Below are 22,122 nucleotides of genomic sequence, written 5' to 3' on the forward strand. Positions count from 1 at the left end.
GGGGGGGGGGGCAGGTCCCTCCGAAGGTAGTGTTCCTCCCTTCCCACCCACCAGCGTGGGGTCAGTAGGAAGGGTTCCAGGGGACGTGATGCAGGCAAGGCCCGCCGGGCCCTGTCAGGACTCGCCATGCAGGTTCCTGGCTTCAGGGGTCACAGCAAGCCTTCGCCACGGCCAGTGCACAGCCTCGCAGGAGTCTGAAGGGAACGCTCTGTTACCAGGTTTCCCCACTTTCAAAATTACATCTGTGTAAATAAATGCCTTCTGGTGGCGAGACACGGGGGAAATCCACACTACTTTCATCACTTGTGAAATGCATCCTAATTTGAGAAAGATAGAAATGGGGGGTGGGAGGGGTGACAGACGGAGCGTCCAGTGGCCTCTCTTCAGAAGACACGACTTGCATCGTCACCAGAAGGAGAGGGCACCTGGAAGGAAGCCCACAGTGGGCAGGTGTGTGAGGGTCTCAGCAGAGGACAGAGTTTCCATCCAAAGGTACCCCCTCAAAAAGGGAGACCGTGGGCCGGCCATGCCCTCCCCACGCCTCTCCGCCCAGGCCTTGGGAGAAGCTCCATGCTGGGGTAGGAAAGGACCCACCCTCAGAATTTTCCAGACGAGAAGACAGGGCTCCCAGGTGAAATGGCTCGCCTGGCTGATTCGGTCAGAACGGAAATGCGTTGTGATTCAGCGCCGCGGGTGTCAGTCCTGACGCCCTGCATCCGTGGGTGCAGCAGGTCCCCCTGCGCCACGATTACATTGGTTCTTAGGGCTGAGCCCGTCTAGGCAGCCCCTGTATCATTCCCTCTTGTCCAGGCTCTTGTCACTGCCCTTCCACTGCACCAAGGCTGATGTCCTTCTGCAGGGACTGGTCTCTCCTGACAGCATGTCCTAACTACATCCTTGCCTCTGCGGAGCATCCGGGCTGCACATCTTCCAGGACAGAGTTGTTTGCTCTTTTGACAGCCCGTGGGACTCTGTAGGCTTCGGCAGCGTCACGGTTCAGATGCGTGGACAACCAGCTGTTACTTTCCGTGGTCCCCCCACTCCACCGCAGTGTGTGTCTCGTGGACTGGTTACTGCCCGCGAAGAGTGGATGTCCATCGTAGATGTTCCAAGATGAACGACTTCACTGGTTTTAAACAAGAGAACAGATCCCTTCACGCCCGTGTGGGTGGCAGCTTACCTCTCTCTGGTTAAACCGAGCAGTTCTCAGTGACAGAAAATGGCATTCTGGAACCGGGCGGGCTTTCAGAATGTTGCAGGCTTTATAAAGCACCGGCCGGAGGCGTAGCGTGGGCGCCGCGCATTGCTCTCGGGCGCGGTTCCTCGGGCCCCCCCGCACGCACCTTTGCCCTCCTCTCGTTCATTCTGTCGCAGATCCCGCATGGAAACGCTGCAGAGCTCATCTTCAACAGCGTGCACGTCAAAGATTCCGGCTTTTACGTCTGCCGAGTTAACAACAACTGCACCTTTGAATTCAGCCAGTGGTCCCAGCTGGATGTGTGTGACGTTGCAGAAGTTACAGGAAACTCCCGGAGTAAGTAAAACAAACTCTGCAGGCTCCTCTGGAGATCTGCCGTATTTTATTTACAATTCCTACTTTGTCCAAAACGGTCTAAAACCCAGTACCGAAAGCTCACTAATGTGCTTCATCCTGTGTACCGCCACCAAATAGGACATGTTTATCCTATTTGTGTTTATTCCCTTTCTCCGTGGACACGTATGTACGCAGACAGATGCCTTAGCATGACATACGAGGAAGCTGCCCGTGGAATTGGAAGCTCATGGAAGCTTACCACACACAGGCTTGTGAAGCCCCAGAACCCTTCTCAGTCTGGTCCCTGCTGATGGCTTCAGATTTACCTTCCCTGGCCCCCTGGCCTGCCCTCACGCCCACCTAGTCTACCCTCAAGTGTAAGCTCTCCCCATTCATCTAGCTCCGTGTCTTGACATCAGTTATTCGAGGTCATCTGTTGTTCTCCTCCTAGTAACTCTCCCCCCTTGAAGCCGGAGAAGCACATTGACCTTATCTCTTCGTACACCTCATCCTCATTTGATTGTAGGACAGGAAGGACAGAGGCCGGGCTAAGGAGATCCGTGACCAGGAATAGGCAGGTCCTCGTCTTCTCTCGGGCCGTTGCAGACACGCGAGGCCCGCCTGTAGTGTGTTCTGCTCACCAGTGACGGACTGGATGGCAGGAAGGGGTCTGGTGCAGGACTTGAGAGCCGGGGACACCACAGAGGGCTCTGTGTTGCCCAGCCCTGGTGCTGGGTTTCCCAACGCAGATCACACTCTTCCTTGCAGCCTGGCTGCTGCCAGCGTGTGGGGTTGCTGAGGACAGAACTGTTCAGGCCGATAACCACAAGGTCAGTGGTTCAAACTCACCAGCTGCTCAGAGGGAATAACTTAGTCCTCTAGTGAAAAGTCTCAGAAGCCCACAGGGACAGTTCTGCCCTGTCTTGTAGGGTCTCTGTGAATCACAGTCGACTCACTGGTAGTGAGAAGGACATCTTCTGTTCTTCCCGTGTCAGAGGGGCCCTCCTGCCGGCTGCCCTGCCCACAGGCATCCTGGAGGCCTCTAGCACTCCCTTCCCTGAGGCCCTCCTGTGTCGTGGAGGCCTTCCCCTCCATCCTTCTGTCCTGCCCTCAATCTCCACAGGCCCTGTGGCCCTGCACGGCATGGGTGGCATGCCTCCCATCACCACAACCTCCTTCAAGGGAGCTGTGCGAGGGCCCACGGGGAGGACGTGGTGAGCTGGCATAGCATCTCTTCGCCACTGGGGCTCATGCCAGCTTTGTTGTGTACCTGGAGCGTTCCCTGGTGCAGCCCCGAAAGTCCTGTGCCCCAGGAAACCAGCATCCCCAGGTACACTTGGAGAGTCGGGCACCCACCTGCCAGCTCACACTCTCTAGCAAAATGTGCGAAGCCTTCAGCCGCCTCCCGCTCACTCTGCTCTTCAGTTCTAGAGGCATCAGGTGGGCCAAGCCAGGCAGGTCCTGTGGGCGGTGGGAGCCGTGATGGCCCAGAGCAGGTATGAAGCACCGCCATCCCTCTGTGAAGGGGCTCAGGCGCACTCGTGATGAGGGTTCCCGATGATTGGCGTGATCTTGGTCTTCTCAGGCTATTTCCACACGCGTGAGCCACTTTCGCAGATCTGTGGATGGAATCACAGTGCACGTTCTCCACCTTCCCATAGCACTGGATCCTCTAGGGGCAGTGGTTCTTAACCTTCCTCATGTCGCGACCCTTTCATACAGTTCCTCATGTGGTGGTGACCTCCAACCATAAAATTGTTTTCATTGCTACTTCATAGCTGTCATTTTGCTACTGTGATGAATCAGGCGACCCCTGTGAAAGGATCATTCGACCTCCAAAGGGATCTCAACGCACAGGTTGAGAACCGCTGCTCTAGGACAATGCATAGGAATCTCCCCAATCCTTTATACCAGCTCCAGGACTCCCTCTCCGATGGCACCTCCATTGATCCACCAGATCCGTCTCTGATGAGCAGTCCTATGCTTCCGCTCAGCCAGCAAGTATTACTGACCCCATGGCATGTTAGGCACCGAGCTTCCTGCTGCGAGCCTAAGGCTCAGGAGCCCATCACAGACAGGCGTTTAATGCATGAACTCCGATGCCCTGCTTGAGCCGGCATGCGAGAGAGAACCTACCCCCTGCTCGTTCAGTCCATTTCAGGAAGCCAGATGAAGTCAGAGGGCGCGTGAGAGCTCTTAGTATGGAAGGCGACGATGACTCAAGATGTCAAGGTCGTTGCCTGGGAGGCGCTCAGACCGGTCTCCCCTCCTAGAGTCATGCCTTGCACTACATTCTGAAAGCCCCCAGAGACCCACCCCACAGCATGTCCACCCCGAGCAAAGCCGGAATTGTCTCAGCGAGTCTGTCCACAGACACCTCTCTCCAGGGCCACCCCCCTCCCTCTGCACTGAGGAGGAGCGCTGTGGCCTGGACCCCATGCGAGACATGAGATTCTGGATCGTAAAGAAATGATGAAAGATGAACCCTGAGGACGAGCCCTGTTTTTTCCTGAGCCTGAAAGGGGGAGATTTCTCCTTCACCCGGAGATCTCCCTTAGTGGTCCCGTGTTCCTCTCCACTTAAGGAAGTCTGGACGGCGTCTCCGAGGCCAAGCTGCAGATCTGTGTGGAGCCCGCGTCGCAACGGCTGAGGCCAGGCAGGACGTTGGTGCTGGAGTGCGTTGCCGTGGGCAGCCCGATCCCTCGCTACCAGTGGTTCAGGAACGAGCTGCCACTGGCCCACGAGACCAAAAAGCTACACGTGGTAGGGTGGTCTTTTTCTGAGTATTTCTGGTGTCGATGAGTGGGTCCCATCGAAGTCATTGATGACCGTTACATTGGTGTTCTTGGGGGTGGGGGGGTCTTCACGTTTCCGTTTTTTATTTCTAGCCCCTCGAGACTTAATAGTTATCGGTTCTCAACAGGTGACACATTTTTAGAACCGGGTACCAGCCCATCCCAGAGTTTATACTTTAAAATGTCAAGCAGAACCATCACGTTGTGGGCTTGCGAATACTCATCTACAAATGGCTCAAACCTTCCCAGATGCCCTGCTTTGTTTGATGCGAGTTAAAGATGCAACGGAAACCTGATTGTGTTCTGATGTTGCCCTAGGTGCCGTGCGTGGGCCTGGAGCACCAGGGCACCTACTGGTGTCGGGTGTATAATGACCGAGAGACGCAGGAGAGCAAGAGGGCGGACATCGTCATAGGTGAGCCTGTCCCAGGAGCCCCAGGAGGGCAGCGTTGCAGCGGCGAGCGTTGCCTCCCGTCCAGACTTGTGCTTTTATGCATCAAGTCTCAGGGCTCTGCTGCTCACCCAGAAACGTAAGGGAACGGATACTAAATTCATCTAGATTCCCACACAGGAAGCATAAGGAAAGCTATTTTAATCATCATTCGGTCTCCTAACAATTTTATAAATGTGTGGCAAAAGTCATCCACTTTAGCTCTTGAAAGGAAAAGAACTTAAGTGGGAAACGATTTTTAAGCACACAGCTCAGAGTGACTCTTGAGGACAGAGTAGAACTCTCCCTGTGGGTTTTTGAGAGAGAGCCTCATCTCTCTCCTGAGGAGCGGCTGGTGGTTTCAAACCGCGGACTTTGAGGTTAGCCGCTCAGCATGTAACCCACTCTCTGCACTAGAGCAGTGGGAAACGATCTTTATTAAACATTTTTCACTACCATAAATGCCATGTAGGTTCTCAAACTTATTTGGCCTACTGCCCCTTTTCAGGGGGGAAAAACAACAACTCCACGTTCTCCCGTGGCAATAGCCCATTATGCAGAATAAAGTCTAGGGTGCTACTTTTGCAGCTCCCCTCTCCCCCAGGATCATTCCAGCACCCCAACTTTGGGAAGCACTGATATAAAGGAATGCCTGGTTTCCTATGAACTCTGTGGTGTGGGTGTTTGTTCTCAGTAAGTGTAATAAAGGCATAGTAAGGTCAATACTAATCGGTGTCAGTGCAGATGCTGGCTTGTCGGCATGTTTCTGTGATAGCTGTCTCTCTGTGTGCTGAATGGGGGCCCTCCATAATTCCATCGTGAATTACAATCTATTCAACTTTGTTTCCCTGGAACAAGGAAGATCAGAGGAGGCCGTGGAGTGCACTGAAGGTAGTACTGCTCTTTGGTTTGGAAATCAAATGCCTGCATGCTGGTGTAACCCCTTGGTTGATTGGTGACACACGCTAACTTACTGGGGGCAGTGGTGGAAAAAATACTAGCCGTCGGAAATGATCTGGATGGAAGGAGGTTGTATCTTAATTTTTGAAGTCTTAAACTTGCCACTGATACTGTCAAACCGAGATCCTGTTAAAAATCACCGTTTTAAGTTGATTTTTCTATCGGCATATTGTCATGAAGTTCCTGCATGACATCTTGCAGATTCTGACCCTTTGCAATGTATTGTTCTTGTTGGTTTGCATCTTCATGGAAGATGCATGCCTGTGTTGTCAAACATGGTGGGAGGAGCGGCTGCACAAAGTTCATGGGGCGATCCCAACACCGCTTCATTCCATTTTACCCGGAACTTTCTGGGACCCTCTCTTCTTTGTTTACATGGTTTTATCTGCCCTCTCACTGTGATAGGAGTAGAACTGCCCCCTTTGGATTTCTGAGACCTTAAAGACTTTACAGGAGTAGACAGCCTTATCTTTCTCCCTTAGAACAGCTTGTGGGTTTGAACTGCAAACCTTGTGCTTGGCAGCTCAGCATGTAGACCACTACACCACCAGTTAGGTTTTAAGTTGGGTTACTAACGGCAAGGCCAGCAGTTTAAAACTTGCAGCGGCTCCGAGGAAGAAAGATGAGGCTTTCTACTCCCGTGAAGAGTTACAGTCTCAGAAACCCAAAGGGCCCCTATAGGGTCACTGTGAGTCAGAATCAAGGCGATGGCAGTGAGTTTGGGTTTGCGGCTTTAGCCCCATGTGATTCTTTACAAATGCAAATGGGATTTCTACAGAAGTCAAGGCCAGAATTTTTATTGTTTGACATGCATTCTTATCAACTATTAAATGCACTATTTTAATATAAATTTGAGAAAAATCTATTGTCTCTATTGAAATTACAAGGTTAATCTACTATGACCCCTTTACCTTATATATAAGGAGCTGTGCATTTGATTTCAACATAACATGTCTAATCGGTTTGAATCAACCAAAGCAGTAAGTGGCAAGGAGCACATCTTACACCTTGAATGACCTTCCTTCCCTCAGTGTGATGTCCCGCTGCTTTGCAAAATGAGGACCGTGGATAGCAAAGTATTTTTATCCATCTCTGCCTCCTTACGCTGTAATACCATCTTTGACCCTACTTGGGTAAATTCAGAAAATCATATCGAGTCTTGTATTTCCTGGTTTTCCTGTCCTTCCTATTTCTCAGGTATCACTTTGAAATGCAGTAATTACTATTTTGCATCTAACCATTGTGGCTGACCGGAATTAGAGTAATTAAGAGAGGCGGGGTTTTCCAGTCCTGTGATCTCAGCCGTATGCACGCACAGACATTTGTGAGGGGGACCTAGCAAATTCTTCATCCTCCTCCTCCTCCTCCTCCTCGTGTCTGATCGCACGGTTTCCACACCCTCTCACACTGAAGACTTATGAGCATAAACAGAAATTCTGCTCACAGCTTGGCTTCCAGGTGAGGCAGGTTCAAAACCACCCTCCATCCCCCACCCCCACGCGGAAGTCCTTCTGTACCTGCAAGGGGCTCCTGTCACTTTTCACAGCAGGGGGCCACACGACTAAGCAGGAATTTTCAGAGAAACTTCTCCAGAACGCTCGAAGATGAAGATCAGACTATGAAGTTCCCCCCCCCACCAAAAAAAAATTATAGATGGAAAAGCTAGCTCCAACTCTTTCCAGACAGGCTACGGATTTCAGCGATGTTTTATCATGGGTGGTCTATTTCCAACTTACCATTAATAGTCTTACCTTTGTGGGGGGGGGCTATGACGTCACTGATCGTTTCTTTTGATTATTTTATCGACACTATGACCAAGATGCCGCAGCCTCTAGATGCGAGTGTGATTTCTAGAGAAGTCTCCTCGTTTAGCACACGTCCTTCCAATACTAACAATCTTAGCACGTGACCTTGATGAGCTCCATAGGTCTGTCTGTGCGGATTCACCTGCCTCTGCCAGGCGTGGCTGTTACGGGCCTGCGGTTACTGCAGCGTTGTTGTTAGCTGCCGTTAAGTCAGCTCCAGCTTACAGCAGCCCCACGTCCAGCAGCACGACGCACTGCCCGGTCCTGCTCCATCCTCACACTCGCTGTTATGTTTGGGCCCATTTTTGCAGCCGCTGTGCCTGTAGCTCACAAAAATGCATCATCCCTGTCCAACCATGATAGGCAGAAGGAAGATGTGACGGGCTGCTCCCATAAGGCTTTCAGCCTCGGAAGCACAGGGAGGGCCGCTCCGAGTCAGCGTCAGCAGATTGGGCTTTTTGTTGTGGACACACAATTCAAACCCCGATGGAGGGAGCCGCCACCAACACCTGACTAGCACTGCCCCATACTGTCAAGACCAGCACAACCCAGACAGCCTGAGACAACACTGTAAGAACCAGCGAGCACCCAAGGACAGGTCCGGAATGGAGTCACAGGACAGAGGGCGGCCCTGGGGGAAACCGAGGCATGCAGCATCAGGCAGGGCCTTTCTTTAATAAAAATATGCCATTATTAATCCAGCATTGCATACCTGCCTAACACATGAAACCTGCTTGGCAGGGGTACGGCAGGGGTACCATCTTCACTGAGGTGCCGTGCATCTTAACCTGCTCTAAAATCAACAGTCGGCCTAAAATAAAGATCATCTGGGGCCCTGAATGCATTTCAAGAAGTCCTGGTGGTGCGGTGGTTACCCACTGACTGCTGAACGAAAAGTCTGTGGTTCAAGCCCGCTGGCCCCTTAGCTGAAGGAAAGTGAGGCAATCAGCTCCATCCCACCCCCCCTACCCTACTCCTGGCACTCTTCTCCTCTGCCCTGCAGGGTTGCTAGGAGCCAGATGCAGCTGGACAGCCCAGCACCGCAGCTCCAACGAGGCTACAGACCAACTTGCGCCCAGCCTCTCTGCTCCATAATTAGCCAGGATATCAGGAACATGGAATGAGCCTCTTGCCATTGAAAGGAAGCAACCACTTAGAAGTCTCTCTCTCTTTTTTAAATTTTGTTTTTATCATTTTATTGGGGGCTCATAAAACGTATCGCAATCCATACATACACCCATTGTGTCAAGCACATTTGTACATTTGTTGCCATCATTATTCTCAAAACATTTGCTTTCTACTTGAGCCCTTGCTATCAGCTCCTCATTTTTTTCCCCTTCTTCCCTGCTCCCCCCTCCCTCATGGACCCTTGATAATTTATGTTGTTATTTTGTCATATCTTACACCGTCCAATGTCTCCCTTCACCCACTTTTCTGTTGTCCATCCCCAAGGGAGGAGGTTACATGTAGGTCCTTGGCATCAGTTCCCCCTTCCCACCCCCGCTTAGCAGTCTTAAATGATAACTCACGTTCCCTCTTCTTCACGATCGTTGCATGGCTTCTCATTTTAGGCTTTGAAAAATCCTGAACCAAAAGGACATGGCATTGTGACACAATGGCTCAGCAGCGAGTTCTTTGAGTGCCCGTTTTTTGGGTACAGTTGGCAGTTCCATTGTTTAATACGAGTCTCTTTCTCTCGTTTCAGATGAACTAAACCATCTCGAGCACCCTGGTAAGTCACACCACGGAAGGACGGCACTGTGAGACCTTTCCGTTGTTGAGCCACAGAAGCACCCCGCTTCTCTTTTGCGCTTAGTCAGGAGCCCTGGTGGTGCAGCGGGTTGGGCACGGGCTTGAGCACAGCCACCAGCCCCTGTGCCGGAGAGAGATGGCCTTGGGGACCGTATGGGGCCTTCTGCGCTGTCCAGTAGGGGCCCTGTGAGCCAGCGGACTCGCTGACAGTGGGGATCGGGCACAGTGGGACCTGTTTTCTTAATTGAAATCATCAGCGTCCAGTGTAGAACCTATTAGGTGGGTGAAGCACAATTCCATGCACACCAAAAGAAGAAAACTAGCATAGGTTTTTAAAACTGAGGCAGAAAGGGACGTTGAGGCCACGTGAAGCCCCCAGTAGGTCTTCATCCTTGAAGGGGGTATTCGGGGACTCCTGGTGGCCTCAGAGGGCAGGCAGTGGGAGCACGTGACCTTTATCTGGATGACGAGGCGCCACTCCTGCTAGCAGCCGGCCACGGACCCCACCCTGGGCTGGCCTGACCCGGAGCCTGGTTCTCAGGTGCTCGGTCCTAGCGCAGATCCGCACATGTGGCGAGGCATCTGTGTGCAGGGAAGTGCATGAGTGGGGACAGCCGGCACCGTGCAGGGCAAGCGTCTGTCGGCCCCTGAGCGCCCAGACTGACCATCGGAGGCAGAGCAAGCGGCCAGCAGCACTCTGAGCCCCTTGGAATCAGAAACCTCCAGAAGCATTAAGCCGAAGGAAAGCCTTCGACTGGAGCACGAGGCTACTGCTCTGGGGAAGGAGAGGGCGTTCTGAAAGCTGGCCCTGGAAGCTGGAAGGGTCCTCAGAAAGTCCGCCCACCCCCGGGCCGAGTCAGCGGTGGGGTTGCTCCTGCGTCATGCTCGCCAAGGCGCCGTTATCACTCGGCCTGGCCATCCTCGTTCTTGCCCCAAGACCAGTTTGCTGAGCTTCATGCCTGGATTTCCACCAGCACAAACGTATGATGACTGTGAATGGCGCTTCCACCGGGTGATGACTTACTTGCCAGGGACTCACGCTGAGAAGACCCCATCACCAGTATACCTTCTCCTAGCCAAGGGTTCTGAGGGAGGCTGGCTCCCCACACCCACAACTTGGTCTAATTAGAGCCTTCTTGTCCCAAATATCCCTGATGTTTCTGGCCTTGCTTCCAAGGACACTGGGACACGGCTTCAGAAAGACCTGCACATTTGCACTCCCGTTGCTGGTTGGCTATGCCGTTGTGCGGACTGCAGCTCTGGGCGACTCTCGGACAGCACAGAACTGCCCCATAGGGTTCCCTGGACCGCGACTCTTAGTGGGGCAGACCACTGGATCTCTCTGCCTGTGGAGCCGCTAGTGGTTTCGAACCACCATCCGTTCTTTGGGTTAGCAGCCCCCCCAGGTGACCTACAATCACCAGTAGGCTTCTAGAATACCCCTAGCTCCCTCCTCAGTGATCTGCACACCCCCCGGGAGCCCTGTACAGTTTGCGTTTCTGCCGGAATGGTATGTGAGGAAAGCCCTGGCAGTGTTTGTGTCCTTGCAGATGCCAGGGGTGGGGTGGCCTGTGTCACGCCCGGCGGGTAGTGACGAGCATGGTGGGGAATGAGGTCAGCAGTAGGAATCATCTGGGAGGAAACAGCCTTAGTTCTTTGGTTTCAAGTTGGAATCCAGACCCGCTACTTCCTGGCTTTCAGCAAAGCGGAGGTAACCACGGTACCTAACTCTCAGGGGAGAGTGAGGTGAGCAGACTCGGTGATTACAAAGCACGAAGCTTAGAGCCAGGAACACAGTCAGTGTTACTGCTGGGCCACTGCTCCCACTGCTGGTGGTGGTGATGGTGACCATGGTGGTGGTCGTGACCAGTGTGGTGGTGATTGTGACGATGGTTGTGGTGGTGATTGTGACGATGGTTGTGGTGGTGATAACGGTGGTGGTGGTGGTGGTGACGGTTGATGATCCTCCACCACCGCTGTCAGACTGCCATGTCCACCTGTCCTGTTAAGGATTAGCATCCCCAGCTGTGTCAATCAGCTACCAAAGGACTTCCCTTACCTTGGCTCCAACTCATCCTCCACGTAAACGCCTTCTTCTGGTGTCTAAAACCTCAGGCTTGTCTGCGCATTCACCACCCTGCCCCGCACTTCAGCGGTGCACCAGTGGAATGGCATTGTCTGCTGTTTAGCATGTAGGTTTAACCGTGAAGAGACTCGTAGCATGGATGATAACATCTCACCTGTCTAACGTTCTTGTCATTTTATAGATAACGAAGAGCAGGTCCCTGAACAGCCATTGGGTGAGTAGAGCTCTAAGGCCCACAACCGCCTGCTCCCTTCTCTCAGCCCGCACCCAGGGTATCCGTAAGAACACCACACACACACACACACACACACACCATGTCCATTGGCATCCATTCCAACCCATGGCAACCCCACACGTGTCAGACGTGACAGCTGTGCCCTGCGGGGACAGGGGTGGGGCATCAGTCATTCTTCCAAGGCACCTGTGGGTGGGCTTCGGAGCCTCCTCCGGTAGATTCGAACTTCCAGCCTTACAGCAAGCACCCAGATGCTGTCATCGATTACTCATACCAGGAGTCTACGAAATATAAAAGGGGCAAATAAATAAATAAAAGGGGGCTTCCAAAAGTTCATAGGAGTAGTTTATTACCTTTTAATTCCATTTTCCCATGAGCCTCTGAAGCCCCTTTTACATATACAGCACCTAGAAAGAGGCCCATGCTGTTGGACGTTCTCCTTGTGTTACTGCTCTGAGTGCTTATACATAGTTAGTTACTTGGGATGAGATGAGAGGGTGGGGGGGAGAGGCAGGACTGGGATCCGCGCACACCACTGCACCACCCTCCCCAGGGCCCTGCGTGAGTGTGGAGGACCCGCGGCTCCAGAGTTAGACTCTTCCTCTGAAATGGTTTCAGTGTGATACTGCTCAATCAAATGGCGATTTCGCCCCCTTTTTCCAGTCAACGGTGTGTGCGTTCAAGAAGTTGTAGGTGGCTTTTCCAGTAACTGTTTTTCTACAGAAATGTTCTTGCATTTATGTTAGGACTTGAGAACCACATGAGAGGCCTACACGGTTCGCCACATTCCAAAGACCCCCTGACTCCTCACTCTTGCCTCCCCCGATTCCTATTCAACTGCTTCTTGCTCGACAGCCTGGCGTCTCCTCTCCGACTCTTCAGCTGCTTTCCTTGGGTCGGTCTCTCACCTCTCCCTCAGCCACTGTTGCCTGCCGCTTCTCTGCCCTAAGCCCCCCTCGCTGGCCGTCACCCAAGGACCACATCCCAGGTAGGCGGGGCAAGGTCAGGTCTGCTCCCCATGCCCTTGCTGACTGAAATGAAGGAGCTGCTGCTCAGTGATCCTTGGGGAAACTTTCTAATTGTTCATTTTTTTTAAGTTATTGAGTCAGGTAGTTCTCAAATTGGTAACCTCCCGCCATCAAGAAACCAGACGGTCTTTCTTTCCCACATACGTGACAAAACCAAAGAGACCCGATCTTAGCCGAAACATCTCGCCGTGCTTAGCTGCCAGCAAGGTGGTCTGGGAGGTGGGGATGGTTCTTATTGCACCCAAACACACCCAGTGATTTGGGAATACTTGTATGGCTCTTGTATACTGACAATGTCGTCTTGCTGGATAAAACTCAGTTTGGGAGGTGTACTCGGCTCCTGATGGCAAAGGTTCATGGGGGTGGGGGAGGAGACACCAATTTGCAGGGACTTCACGGCTACCTGAGGGAGCCCTGGTGGCACAGTGGCCACGGCCCTCGGCCACGTATGCACGGAAAGGCCGGCAGTTGGAACCCTCTGGCACCTCCTGGGGGTGGGGAAGCTGTGGCAGTCCGCTGGCCTCCGGCAACACGGGGGCCTTGGCAGCCCAGTGGGGCTGGTCTGCTCCGTCCTACAGGGCCCTGTGCCTCAGCATTTGGGGGCAGGTTTGGGGCTGCTGCCAGGACACCTTGGGTGGCTCTCGCTGGAAAGCTGCCCTCAGCACTCAGAGCCCTGCCGGTTCTGACTTCCTCTGCCGGGCAGCACTTCAGCCGAGTGCATCCGGGGTCGGGGCTGGGCCTGGCCTCGGGGAGAGCTGAGGGGCTCACCACACAGGGCACCGGCTTTCACTTCCCCCTCTCTGCACCAGCTGCCGACTGTGAGACCGCGGTGGCGGCGGGTGCTCTGCTGTGAGTCGGTGCCTAGTTTGTTGAAGGAGAGACTTCACGGAAGAAGAAAAGGAAAATGCAGCCATGTTAAGTGTGAAAGGGCACCCTTTCCTTGGGAGGGACATTCAGAGCAGCGACACTCGGACTTATACTGAAGTGCACGCTGGACGCACCCCCTCGTCCTGGGGAGCAGCCAGGGGTGGCTTCGTAGACGCTTTGTGCCGAGCACCCTTATATGTCGAACGTGGCTGTCGGGGGCCACCGAGTCCGTTCCGACTCAGCCCCGCTGGACAGAAGAGAACTGCCCATCATCTTTTCCCTGCAGAGTCTCTGGGTGGGTTAGAACCGCCCACCTTGTGGCTAGCAGGCAAGCAGGGCGCCCAGTGTGTTCAGTTGTCTTGATAACTGACCTTTCCTTTTGGATGAAAGGAGCAATTCCCGTGTGTATAAGCCTCAGGGTGCCTTTCCTTGGACTACGGATGCGGCTTTAAGGGCCTTCGTTTTTACCTGAACGGCGTGTGCCCGTGAGCACGGATGGAGCTGAGCATTACTGCGCCTGCTGCTGTCCCCAAGAGTCTCGGGCACCATATTTCCCCTGTGAGCCACTAGCAGCACTTTGTGGCAGGGTCGCACACCACAGCCCTGTCCCGGGTGGCCCTCTGGCCACTTGGCTGCTACCAGCACTGTCTCCACTGCTCCCAGCATCTTCCTCTGTGGTTGATGCCACCCCTGGCTCCAGCTGCCCACTGCTGAGCCTCAAGCATAAAATGAGGACGGTGGCGGTAGTGGTGGTGGGCGGAGCACTGTGGCTAGTGGGTTACATGTTGGGCTGGTAACCAAAAGATTCACAGTTCGAAACCCCAAGAGGCTCCGAGGTAGACAGACGAGACTTTGTACTGCTGTAAAGAGTCATAGACCCAGAAACCCACAGGGGCAGTTCTACCTTGTCCTTTAGGGTCACTGTGAGTCGGAATCGACTCGATGGCCGTGGGGAGGTGATGGGGTGGTCTGTAGCCTTTGACCTCTGACCCCACCACAGACTAGCAAAGGTACAACCTTGCCGACCTCTTCAGCACTGAGCAGAGTCCAGCGTCGGTGCCTTGGGCCGGCTGATTGAGCTCACTGGCACCTTGGGAGGCTGGGCTCTTTCTGCCCTTTACAGGGGTCAGCACCCACGTCCTTAAGCAGCCTCCTCTGGTGCACTCCGGCAAAAGTGGGCCCACAGTCCTCAGACAGCCCAAGGAAGGCGGCTTTCACAGAGCTCCCGGGTGTCTAAGGAACAGGAAACAGGCCTGGCTGGCTCCCAGCTGTCTTTTCTTCCTGGTGCCCGCCCTACCTGCCCTGCGGTGAATCCTCCCCGTCCCTCTGTCCGGTATTCCTGTGCGTGTCACCTCTTGCATCCCCAGCCGTCCACTCCTCGTCTTAGTTTGCTCCGAGGGCCTCCTTGGCTCCTCTGTTCTGTCTGCTGTCGTCTGCACACGCCCTGCTGCACGGTTGGCCGCATTCTGCTTCGTCCTGAGTCTGGTGCTCCAAGGCTCCGCTCAGGGTGCGTTCAGCAGCATGACTTCCTCGTTCCTCAGCATCCGGGATTGCTACCTGAAGTCTTAAGGAAGTGTCGCCCGTGTGAAGCTCCTCCCTGGGTTCCTAGTGTGATCCCAAGGTCTCTTCTCTGTTTACTTACAGCAAAGGACAAGGTGGCGCTTTTGATAGGAAACATGAACTACTGGGAGCACCCCAAGCTCAAAGCCCCCTTGGTGGACGTGTACGAACTGACCAACCTGCTGCGGCAGCTGGACTTCAAGGTCGTCTCGCTGCTGGACCTCACGGAGTCCGAGATGCGCAGCGCTGTGGACGAGTTCTTGCTCCTCCTGGACAAGGGCGTGTACGGTAGGTGAGATGCGTGTCTCACGGAGCGCCTCTGGGGCTGCCTCGAGGCCTCTCAGTACCTCGCCACTGCAGGGCCCAGTTCGCCTTTGTCACATGTTTTTTTGGTCATGACCCACTCGTCTCTGATTGAAGGAGTCCTGGTGGCATGGTAGTCCAGTGCTCTGCCGAGAACCAGCCGGTCAGCAGGTCACACGCACTAGCCACTCCAAGGGAGAAAGATGTAGCCGTCTGCCTCCAAAAGTGTGGTAGCCTCTGAGATGCCATGGGGCGGGTCTGCTCTGTCCCCGGGACTCCCAAATCAGAACAGGCTTCAGGGCAATGTGTGTGGTTCTCTCCATGGCCCGAGAGGCAGAGAACTGGTAAAGGTGGGATAGACACACACCGGGTTGGATTGACCCGGTGAGTTTTCTTTTCCTTCTAAAACACAGATCTGGTCTCACTCGTCACCCCAAGTGAATTGTGAATCAACCTCCAGGATTTATTTGGGGGTGCCTTGTTTTGTCAGAGAAGCATTGCTCTGAATAGCATCCTTATTACCTGGCTCGTTTTTGGGGTGCGGCAGGGGGGTGCTGTCTTTTTTGTTTTGTTTTCTGTACCCGGCCAGAGCAGGATACTGTGTACTGTGAAGCCTGGCCAAGAAGCAGCACGTACATTCACTCACAGATGGGAAAATGCCCTGTGTGCGCAGGTGTGGTGCGTGCATGCAGGTAGAGCTGTGCCCGCAGGTGGGGCTTCTAGGGCACACAGTGTCTTCAGGCACATTCTGCAGCTTTGATTTTTCTCCCGAGTGCCCCCTGGCCCTTTCTAGTCTTCCCTGAGAATGGATGTGTCGGTGAAGCAGGCTTATGAGGCACTTCCCAAACCAGAGAGGTACGCCTACGCCCATGTAGCAGGACACCCTGCACTGAAGCTGTGGTGGTGCATTTGGGGTGGCTGTGGGGTCCCAACGTGCGTCCACTCACAGGCACAGCAACATCACCTGGGAAGAGGTGCGTCCGCTGTCAGTAGTACTGTCTGGATATGTTCCTGTCTCCAGCTGCGGAGCCCGTGTGGGCTGGGCAATGCCACCTGGCGGCCAGGCGGGGAAGTGCCATTCCCAGGCCTGCCCTTAGGCAGACGATGAGCAAAAGGCGACCAGCAGGCTACTTTTGAAGTCCTTGGCTCATCATTCCTCAGCCTAGCCTTGTGATTTATAACAGACACAAAGCTGGTACATTTGGTAAAACTGTTAATGGTTCTCAAACTGGAATTTTTCAGGGAGGGAAATTGGTTTTTAACCTCAGGCTTTAACACTCCGTGATCCGTGGAGGAGAAAGACAAGGCTTTCTAAAGATACACAGTCTCTGAAACCCACAGGGACAGCTCTACCCTGTCCTACGAAGGCACTGTGAGCCGGAATTGACTCGATGGCACCGTTTGATTTTTGGTTGGGTGATTCCTGGGGCGGGAAAACGCTTAGATGTTTGTGTGTGTGTGAGATTGGCTTATCTACAGGAAGGGTTAAATTTGTAGCACAAAGGAGCTGTCCGAGGTGACCCCTTGACGGTCAGGTTTCTTTTCTGCTGACAGTGCAGCTGCATCAAATCACGTCTGAGGGTTTCAATGACCGAGTGGATCTGTTCTGTTTCCTTGTGAAACTGGGAGAACCTGGACGGTGTCCCTGCCGACCATGGGTTTATCTAGAAGCAGGTGGTTTGTTCTGGGATAGACTTTGCCTCCCTCCAGAGGGAGCCCGGGTGGCATATGGTTATGCGTTGGGCGCCCTGCAAGGTCAGCAGTTTGAAACCACCGCTCCTCCAGTGAGCGAGGCAGGGCTTTCTTCTCCCCTGAAGAGTGACAATCTCGGAAGCCCACAGGGGCAGTCTGTCCTGTGCTATGGGGTCGCCGGGAGTCGGCCTCCACCCCATGGCAGTGAGCAGCGGTATTCCTTGCATAACTGAAGTGTATTTCAGGGCAGGATCGCAGTGTTGGCTTAAAATGCAGCCCTGAATGAGGATGGCGTGGTCACCTTAAAAGGGAAACTGACAGCGCTTACAATAGGGCATTACTTAAATAAACGTGTTAAATATGTTTGAAATTAAAAATCATGATTTGTTTGTTTGGTTTGGGGTTTTGGTGTGTGTGTGAGGGTGCATAGACAAACGCAAAGGTAGGCCAAACATTCTCACCGAGAGATCATTGAAGCCTTTGCCAAAGGAAAACCTGAACGGGTGAAGTTTCTCGGCATAGTTTCGCGTGGGTTTCAGAAGCCTTCCGAAAGCCACGTTTCCACCTCTGCTTCCTCTCCCTCCATGTTCCCCACGTCAGAGCGGCAGCTTTGGCATCTCCAGGAACTCAGATCGTGTCCCTCTAGAGCAGTGGTTCACAACCTTCCTCGTGCCCGACCCTGTAATACAGTGCCTCATGTGGTGACCGCCCCCAACCATAAAATTATTTTCGTTGCTACTTCATCACTGTAATTTTGCTACTGTTATGAATCGTAATGTGAATATCTGATATGCAGGATGCATTGTCATTGTTACAAATTGAATAGGATTAAATATAATTAAAGCATAGTGGTTAATCACAAAACAATATGTAATTATATATTGTGAAATATTTACGTTTCCCAGTGGCCTTAGACGACCCCTGTGAAAGGGTCATTCGACCCCCTAAGAGGTCAAGACTCACGGGTTGAGAACCATTGCTCCAGAAGGTTCTATGAGTTCTGGAAGCAGATAAATGCAGGCTGCAGGGACCCTTGATCCAGGCTGTGGAGTTTTTCCGGGCACTCTTCCCGGACAGCCTCCGCTGCATTGTCATCCTGGGAAAGCGCTGTATCTCACTTTATTCGCTGCTCTCTGACACCCTGCACGCCCCACTCCTCATGTCGTGCCTGTCCTGTGTCCTTTGAGGAGCTCTATCCCGATCGATGTCTTTGGTGTCTCCAAAAAAGTCGCACAGCCTTCAGAGCTGCCTTCTGCCTTCTGGACCTTAAGGGTCCCAAGCTGCCCCTCAGAAACCACTGTTTTGATCAGAGCTTTTGGGGGGTGCACGTGTGGGTGCACCCCGATGAGCCGGGGACAAGTGTGTGACAGAGAATCTGCCTGCAGCCATGCTCTGGTCACAGAGACAGACCTGCTCAGAAGTGTTTTGCGTGGAGTAAACTCCCGCGGGTATGACGGGGACTCGCCGTCGTTACTTTCTGAGTCCCCGTGCCGATGGATGTTCAGAGCTTCACGTCGAGTTACTCTTTGCCTTCTCTCCAGGATTACTGTATTATGCAGGTCATGGTTACGAAAACTTCGGGAACAGCTTTATGGTGCCTGTGGATGCTCCCAATCCCTACCGGTCAGAAAACTGCCTCTGTGTGCAGAATATACTGAAACTGATGCAGGAGAAAGAGACCGGCCTCAACGTGTTCCTGCTGGACATGTGCAGGAAGAGGTACGGTCCCTAACCCAGACCTGACCCCGGGGGTGCCCCGGCGGGGGTGGGGGCATGTCGGCCTTGGAGAACGAAGTCTGAGAGGCTCCTGTGAAGCACCAAGACCCCCTTGGGTTTGTTGGGGGTTTTAAGTTCTAGATGAAAGCTGACTGGGAGGACAACTGGCGGGAAACCTATGTTCCCTCTCTGTCTCTTTCACCGAACTTCTTACCTGTCTGCCGAAGAGCAGAAGTAGAAAACTCGAGGAGGAGGGGTGGGCTCACGCTGGACAAGACCTGGCTCTTTGCCAGCCCTGCCCTGCATCCCCAGGGGATTCACAAGACCACAGCCCCGAGTCTCCGGTCACTCTGCCCAGATAACGTCTCCCAGGTGGAGAGAAAAAGTGCAGGGGCAGCACGTGCCCACCCAGTCCGATGCCCGAGTTCACAGACGAGTTGTAAGCGAAAGAGAAAGGAGGTCGTGGCTGCCATCTGGGGCACCTCGGGTCAAGAGGTCGGCAGTTCAAACACACCAGCCGCTCCACAGGAGAAACCGAGGCCTGCTCCCGTAAAACGTTCACCTCGGAGGCCCGAGAGAGCAGTTGCACTCTGGCCTGCGGGGTCCCGGGTGCAGGATGGACTCACTCGATGGCGTTGGCTCGTGGGTGTCTTCTGCCCCCGCAGTGTTTACTGCGTGGAGAGTGTCTGCTGTAGTTTTGAAGTAGCCATTCGGATAGGATCCAGTTGTGTGTTTCATTACAGGCCTCCCCCTGGTTATGAACATCCAGCTTAGCGACAGCGCCTACTGACCTCTTAACGTTACGTAATCCGTCCTCACTTTAAAATGGTTGGACGAGCCACAACTCACAACAAATTCTTCAGTCACCATCGCTTGCTGCGGTTTTTAGATGGTTGGAGAGACGTTGAAGGGCTTTTTTGCACTAAACCCACCGCCAAACTCACTGCTGAGTTGATGGCAGCTCAGAGCACCCGATAGGGCAGGGTAGGACTGCCCCGGGGGTGTCCAAGACTGTGACCCTACGGGAGCACAGAAGTTAAGATGAAGGAAGAACCATGTGCACCTGCGCCAGCTTACCCAGAAACCCCCCTGCAGGCTTACAGGTGCTGTTAGGAACAGATGCCGTTCCTAACTCGGGGGCTGTGTATGCACCATCCTGTATGCACACATCGGCCTTCTCATGACCTGTTGGTGTGTGTGTCTCCTCCCCGACAGAAACGACTATGATGATACCATTCCGATCTTGGATGCACTCAAGGTCACTGCCAACATCGTGTTTGGATATGCCACGTAAGAAGCGTTACCATCTCCCCTCACAGAAGGGTCATGAGCAAGGGACGAGCCCGTCAGGGTGCAGTCTAGCACCGACGAAATATACCACTTTCCTCTAGTTCTTTAATGCTTCCTCCACCCACTATCATGACCCCAGTTCTACTCCCAAGTCCAGCTAGACCACAACATGTACACGGGTACAGAGAAGAGCTCGAAACACAGGGAATCCAGGACAGATGAACCCCTCAGGACCAATAAGGGGAGTAGTGATACCAGGAGGGTAAAGTAAAGGGGAACAGATCACAGTGATCTACATATAACCCCCCACCCCACCCCAAGGGGACGGACAACAGAAAAGTGAGTGAAGGGAGACATCTGTCAGTGCAAGACATGGGGGGAAAATTTTGTATAAATTATCAAGGGTTCATGAGGAAGGAAAGGGGGGAGATGGGGAAATGAGCTGATATTAAGGGCTCAAGGTAGAAAGAAAATGTTTTGAAGATGATGATAGCAACATATGTACAAATGTGCTTGACACAATGGATGGATGGATTGTGATAAGAACTGTACAAGCCCCCCGCCATAAAATGATTTTTTGCAAAAGGACTCTTGCTCCGAGCACTTCCTCTGCGTGAGAATAGAGACATCCCTGGGCGAGGGGTTGCCACTGTGGGCTTGAGCAGCAACCAGCCACGGGGGTGTGCACATGCCCCCTTGGCGTTCTCGGCTGGAAACGCTTAAATGCCCGACCTTATCCCTCATCCCCAGGCTCCGGCTCTGAGGGTGCCTCTTCCACGAGGGCCCCGCGGCTGCGGGAAGGCGTCTGGGGAGGGGCAGGTCCGGCCCCGAGGAGACCGATCGCTTTCTAAAAATCTTGTTTGCTGTTTTCTAAGGTGCCAAGGAGCAGAAGCTTTTGAAATCCAGCATTCTGGGCTGGCAAATGGGATCTTCATGAAATTTTTAAAAGACAGATTATTAGAAGATAAGAAAATTACTGTGCTACTGGATGAAGTTGCAGAAGGTAACCAAACCTGGGGGTGAGGGGTTTGGGAATCCCCGGAATTGAGGAAACCACTCAAAAAGAGGAGTAACAATTGTAACCGTTTGTGAGATTAGAGAGCCCAGTCTTTTTCTCTCCTGGAGCTGCTGGTGGTTTTGAACTGCCGGCAACCGTACGCACCACAGCCCAAACCACTACCCACCAGGCTGCTCTGAGCAAAATACAACCAGGGCTTCAAACCGGTGGGTGCGGCCATGGCTGACACACAGCGGAAGAGAACAGACGGGGATTGGTAACACTCGGTGGTGGCACAGTAGGGAGCGTTACAAGTCCAAGCCCTGGGATGGGAGTCTTGGAACAGGTGTGGTGGGTCACAGGAGGAGCCCGCAGGGGGAGACTGGAGTGTTGCTAGGACTGTGGAGAGCGGCACACAGTCAAAGCTGTGCCGTCGGCTGCCATCTTTGAGCTGGGCATTGTTATTTCCGACTCGACTCGTAAGGGCAAGAAGAGACTTGGCTCCCTGGTGGACGCCCACCTGCCCACCCACCTGGCAGGTCTGTCTGAGCTCTCTGAGGAGAAGGCTCTGCTGGGCAGAAAATGCCCTCAGACTCCGTGGGGTTCCACAGGCTCTGGCGATGTGTATCCTAATTTCCTAAGATGCACTTTTAAACGTTTTAAAACTTATCAGAAGGCTCCCTGCTTCCATAGACATGATACATACCGAGTTGTGACCGCAGACACCCACCCACCCCCAGCGTGCATTGCGAGCTGAATGTTCTGTGTGCTGGAACATCCTCTAAACGTTTCGGGAAGGTCCTCCTCCTCACTGGTCTTTTTCAGACCTGCCTTGTCCACTTCACTGAAACTGCCCAGGCCGGAAATAGCACAGGACGCATGTCACCCACCCGGCTCCAGGCCAGCCACACACACAGTCTCAGTCCCCTCCTGAGCGGTGACCAGCTAATGGTCAACCCACCCGGACCCAGGCCAGCCACACACACAGTCCCAGTCCCCTCCTGAGCAGTGACCAGCTAATGGTCAACCCACCCAGACCCAGGCCAGACACACACACAGTCCCAGTCCCCTC

The 22,122-nt window shown here is 53.5% G+C and overlaps 1 protein-coding gene across 1 annotated transcript in view; it reads left to right on the forward strand.

The window, feature by feature from the left end:
• The window catches only part of MALT1 (MALT1 paracaspase), a 61,202-nt gene that overhangs the window by 33,048 nt on the left and 6,032 nt on the right, over positions 1-22,122 (forward strand). The window contains exons 6-15 of the mRNA XM_045296056.1: positions 1,375-1,534; positions 4,119-4,297; positions 4,648-4,744; positions 5,618-5,650; positions 9,230-9,256; positions 11,544-11,576; positions 15,137-15,340; positions 18,589-18,766; positions 19,979-20,053; positions 20,929-21,056. Coding sequence (XP_045151991.1) covers positions 1,375-1,534; positions 4,119-4,297; positions 4,648-4,744; positions 5,618-5,650; positions 9,230-9,256; positions 11,544-11,576; positions 15,137-15,340; positions 18,589-18,766; positions 19,979-20,053; positions 20,929-21,056 — 1,114 coding nt within the window. The remainder of the gene's footprint in view (positions 1-1,374; positions 1,535-4,118; positions 4,298-4,647; positions 4,745-5,617; positions 5,651-9,229; positions 9,257-11,543; positions 11,577-15,136; positions 15,341-18,588; positions 18,767-19,978; positions 20,054-20,928; positions 21,057-22,122) is intronic.

This window comes from Echinops telfairi, unplaced genomic scaffold (genome assembly GCF_000313985.2).
Source record: "Echinops telfairi isolate 266 unplaced genomic scaffold, ASM31398v2 ScPeMD7_7400;HRSCAF=8409, whole genome shotgun sequence".
In the NCBI taxonomy this organism is placed as follows: Eukaryota; Metazoa; Chordata; class Mammalia; order Afrosoricida; family Tenrecidae; genus Echinops; species Echinops telfairi.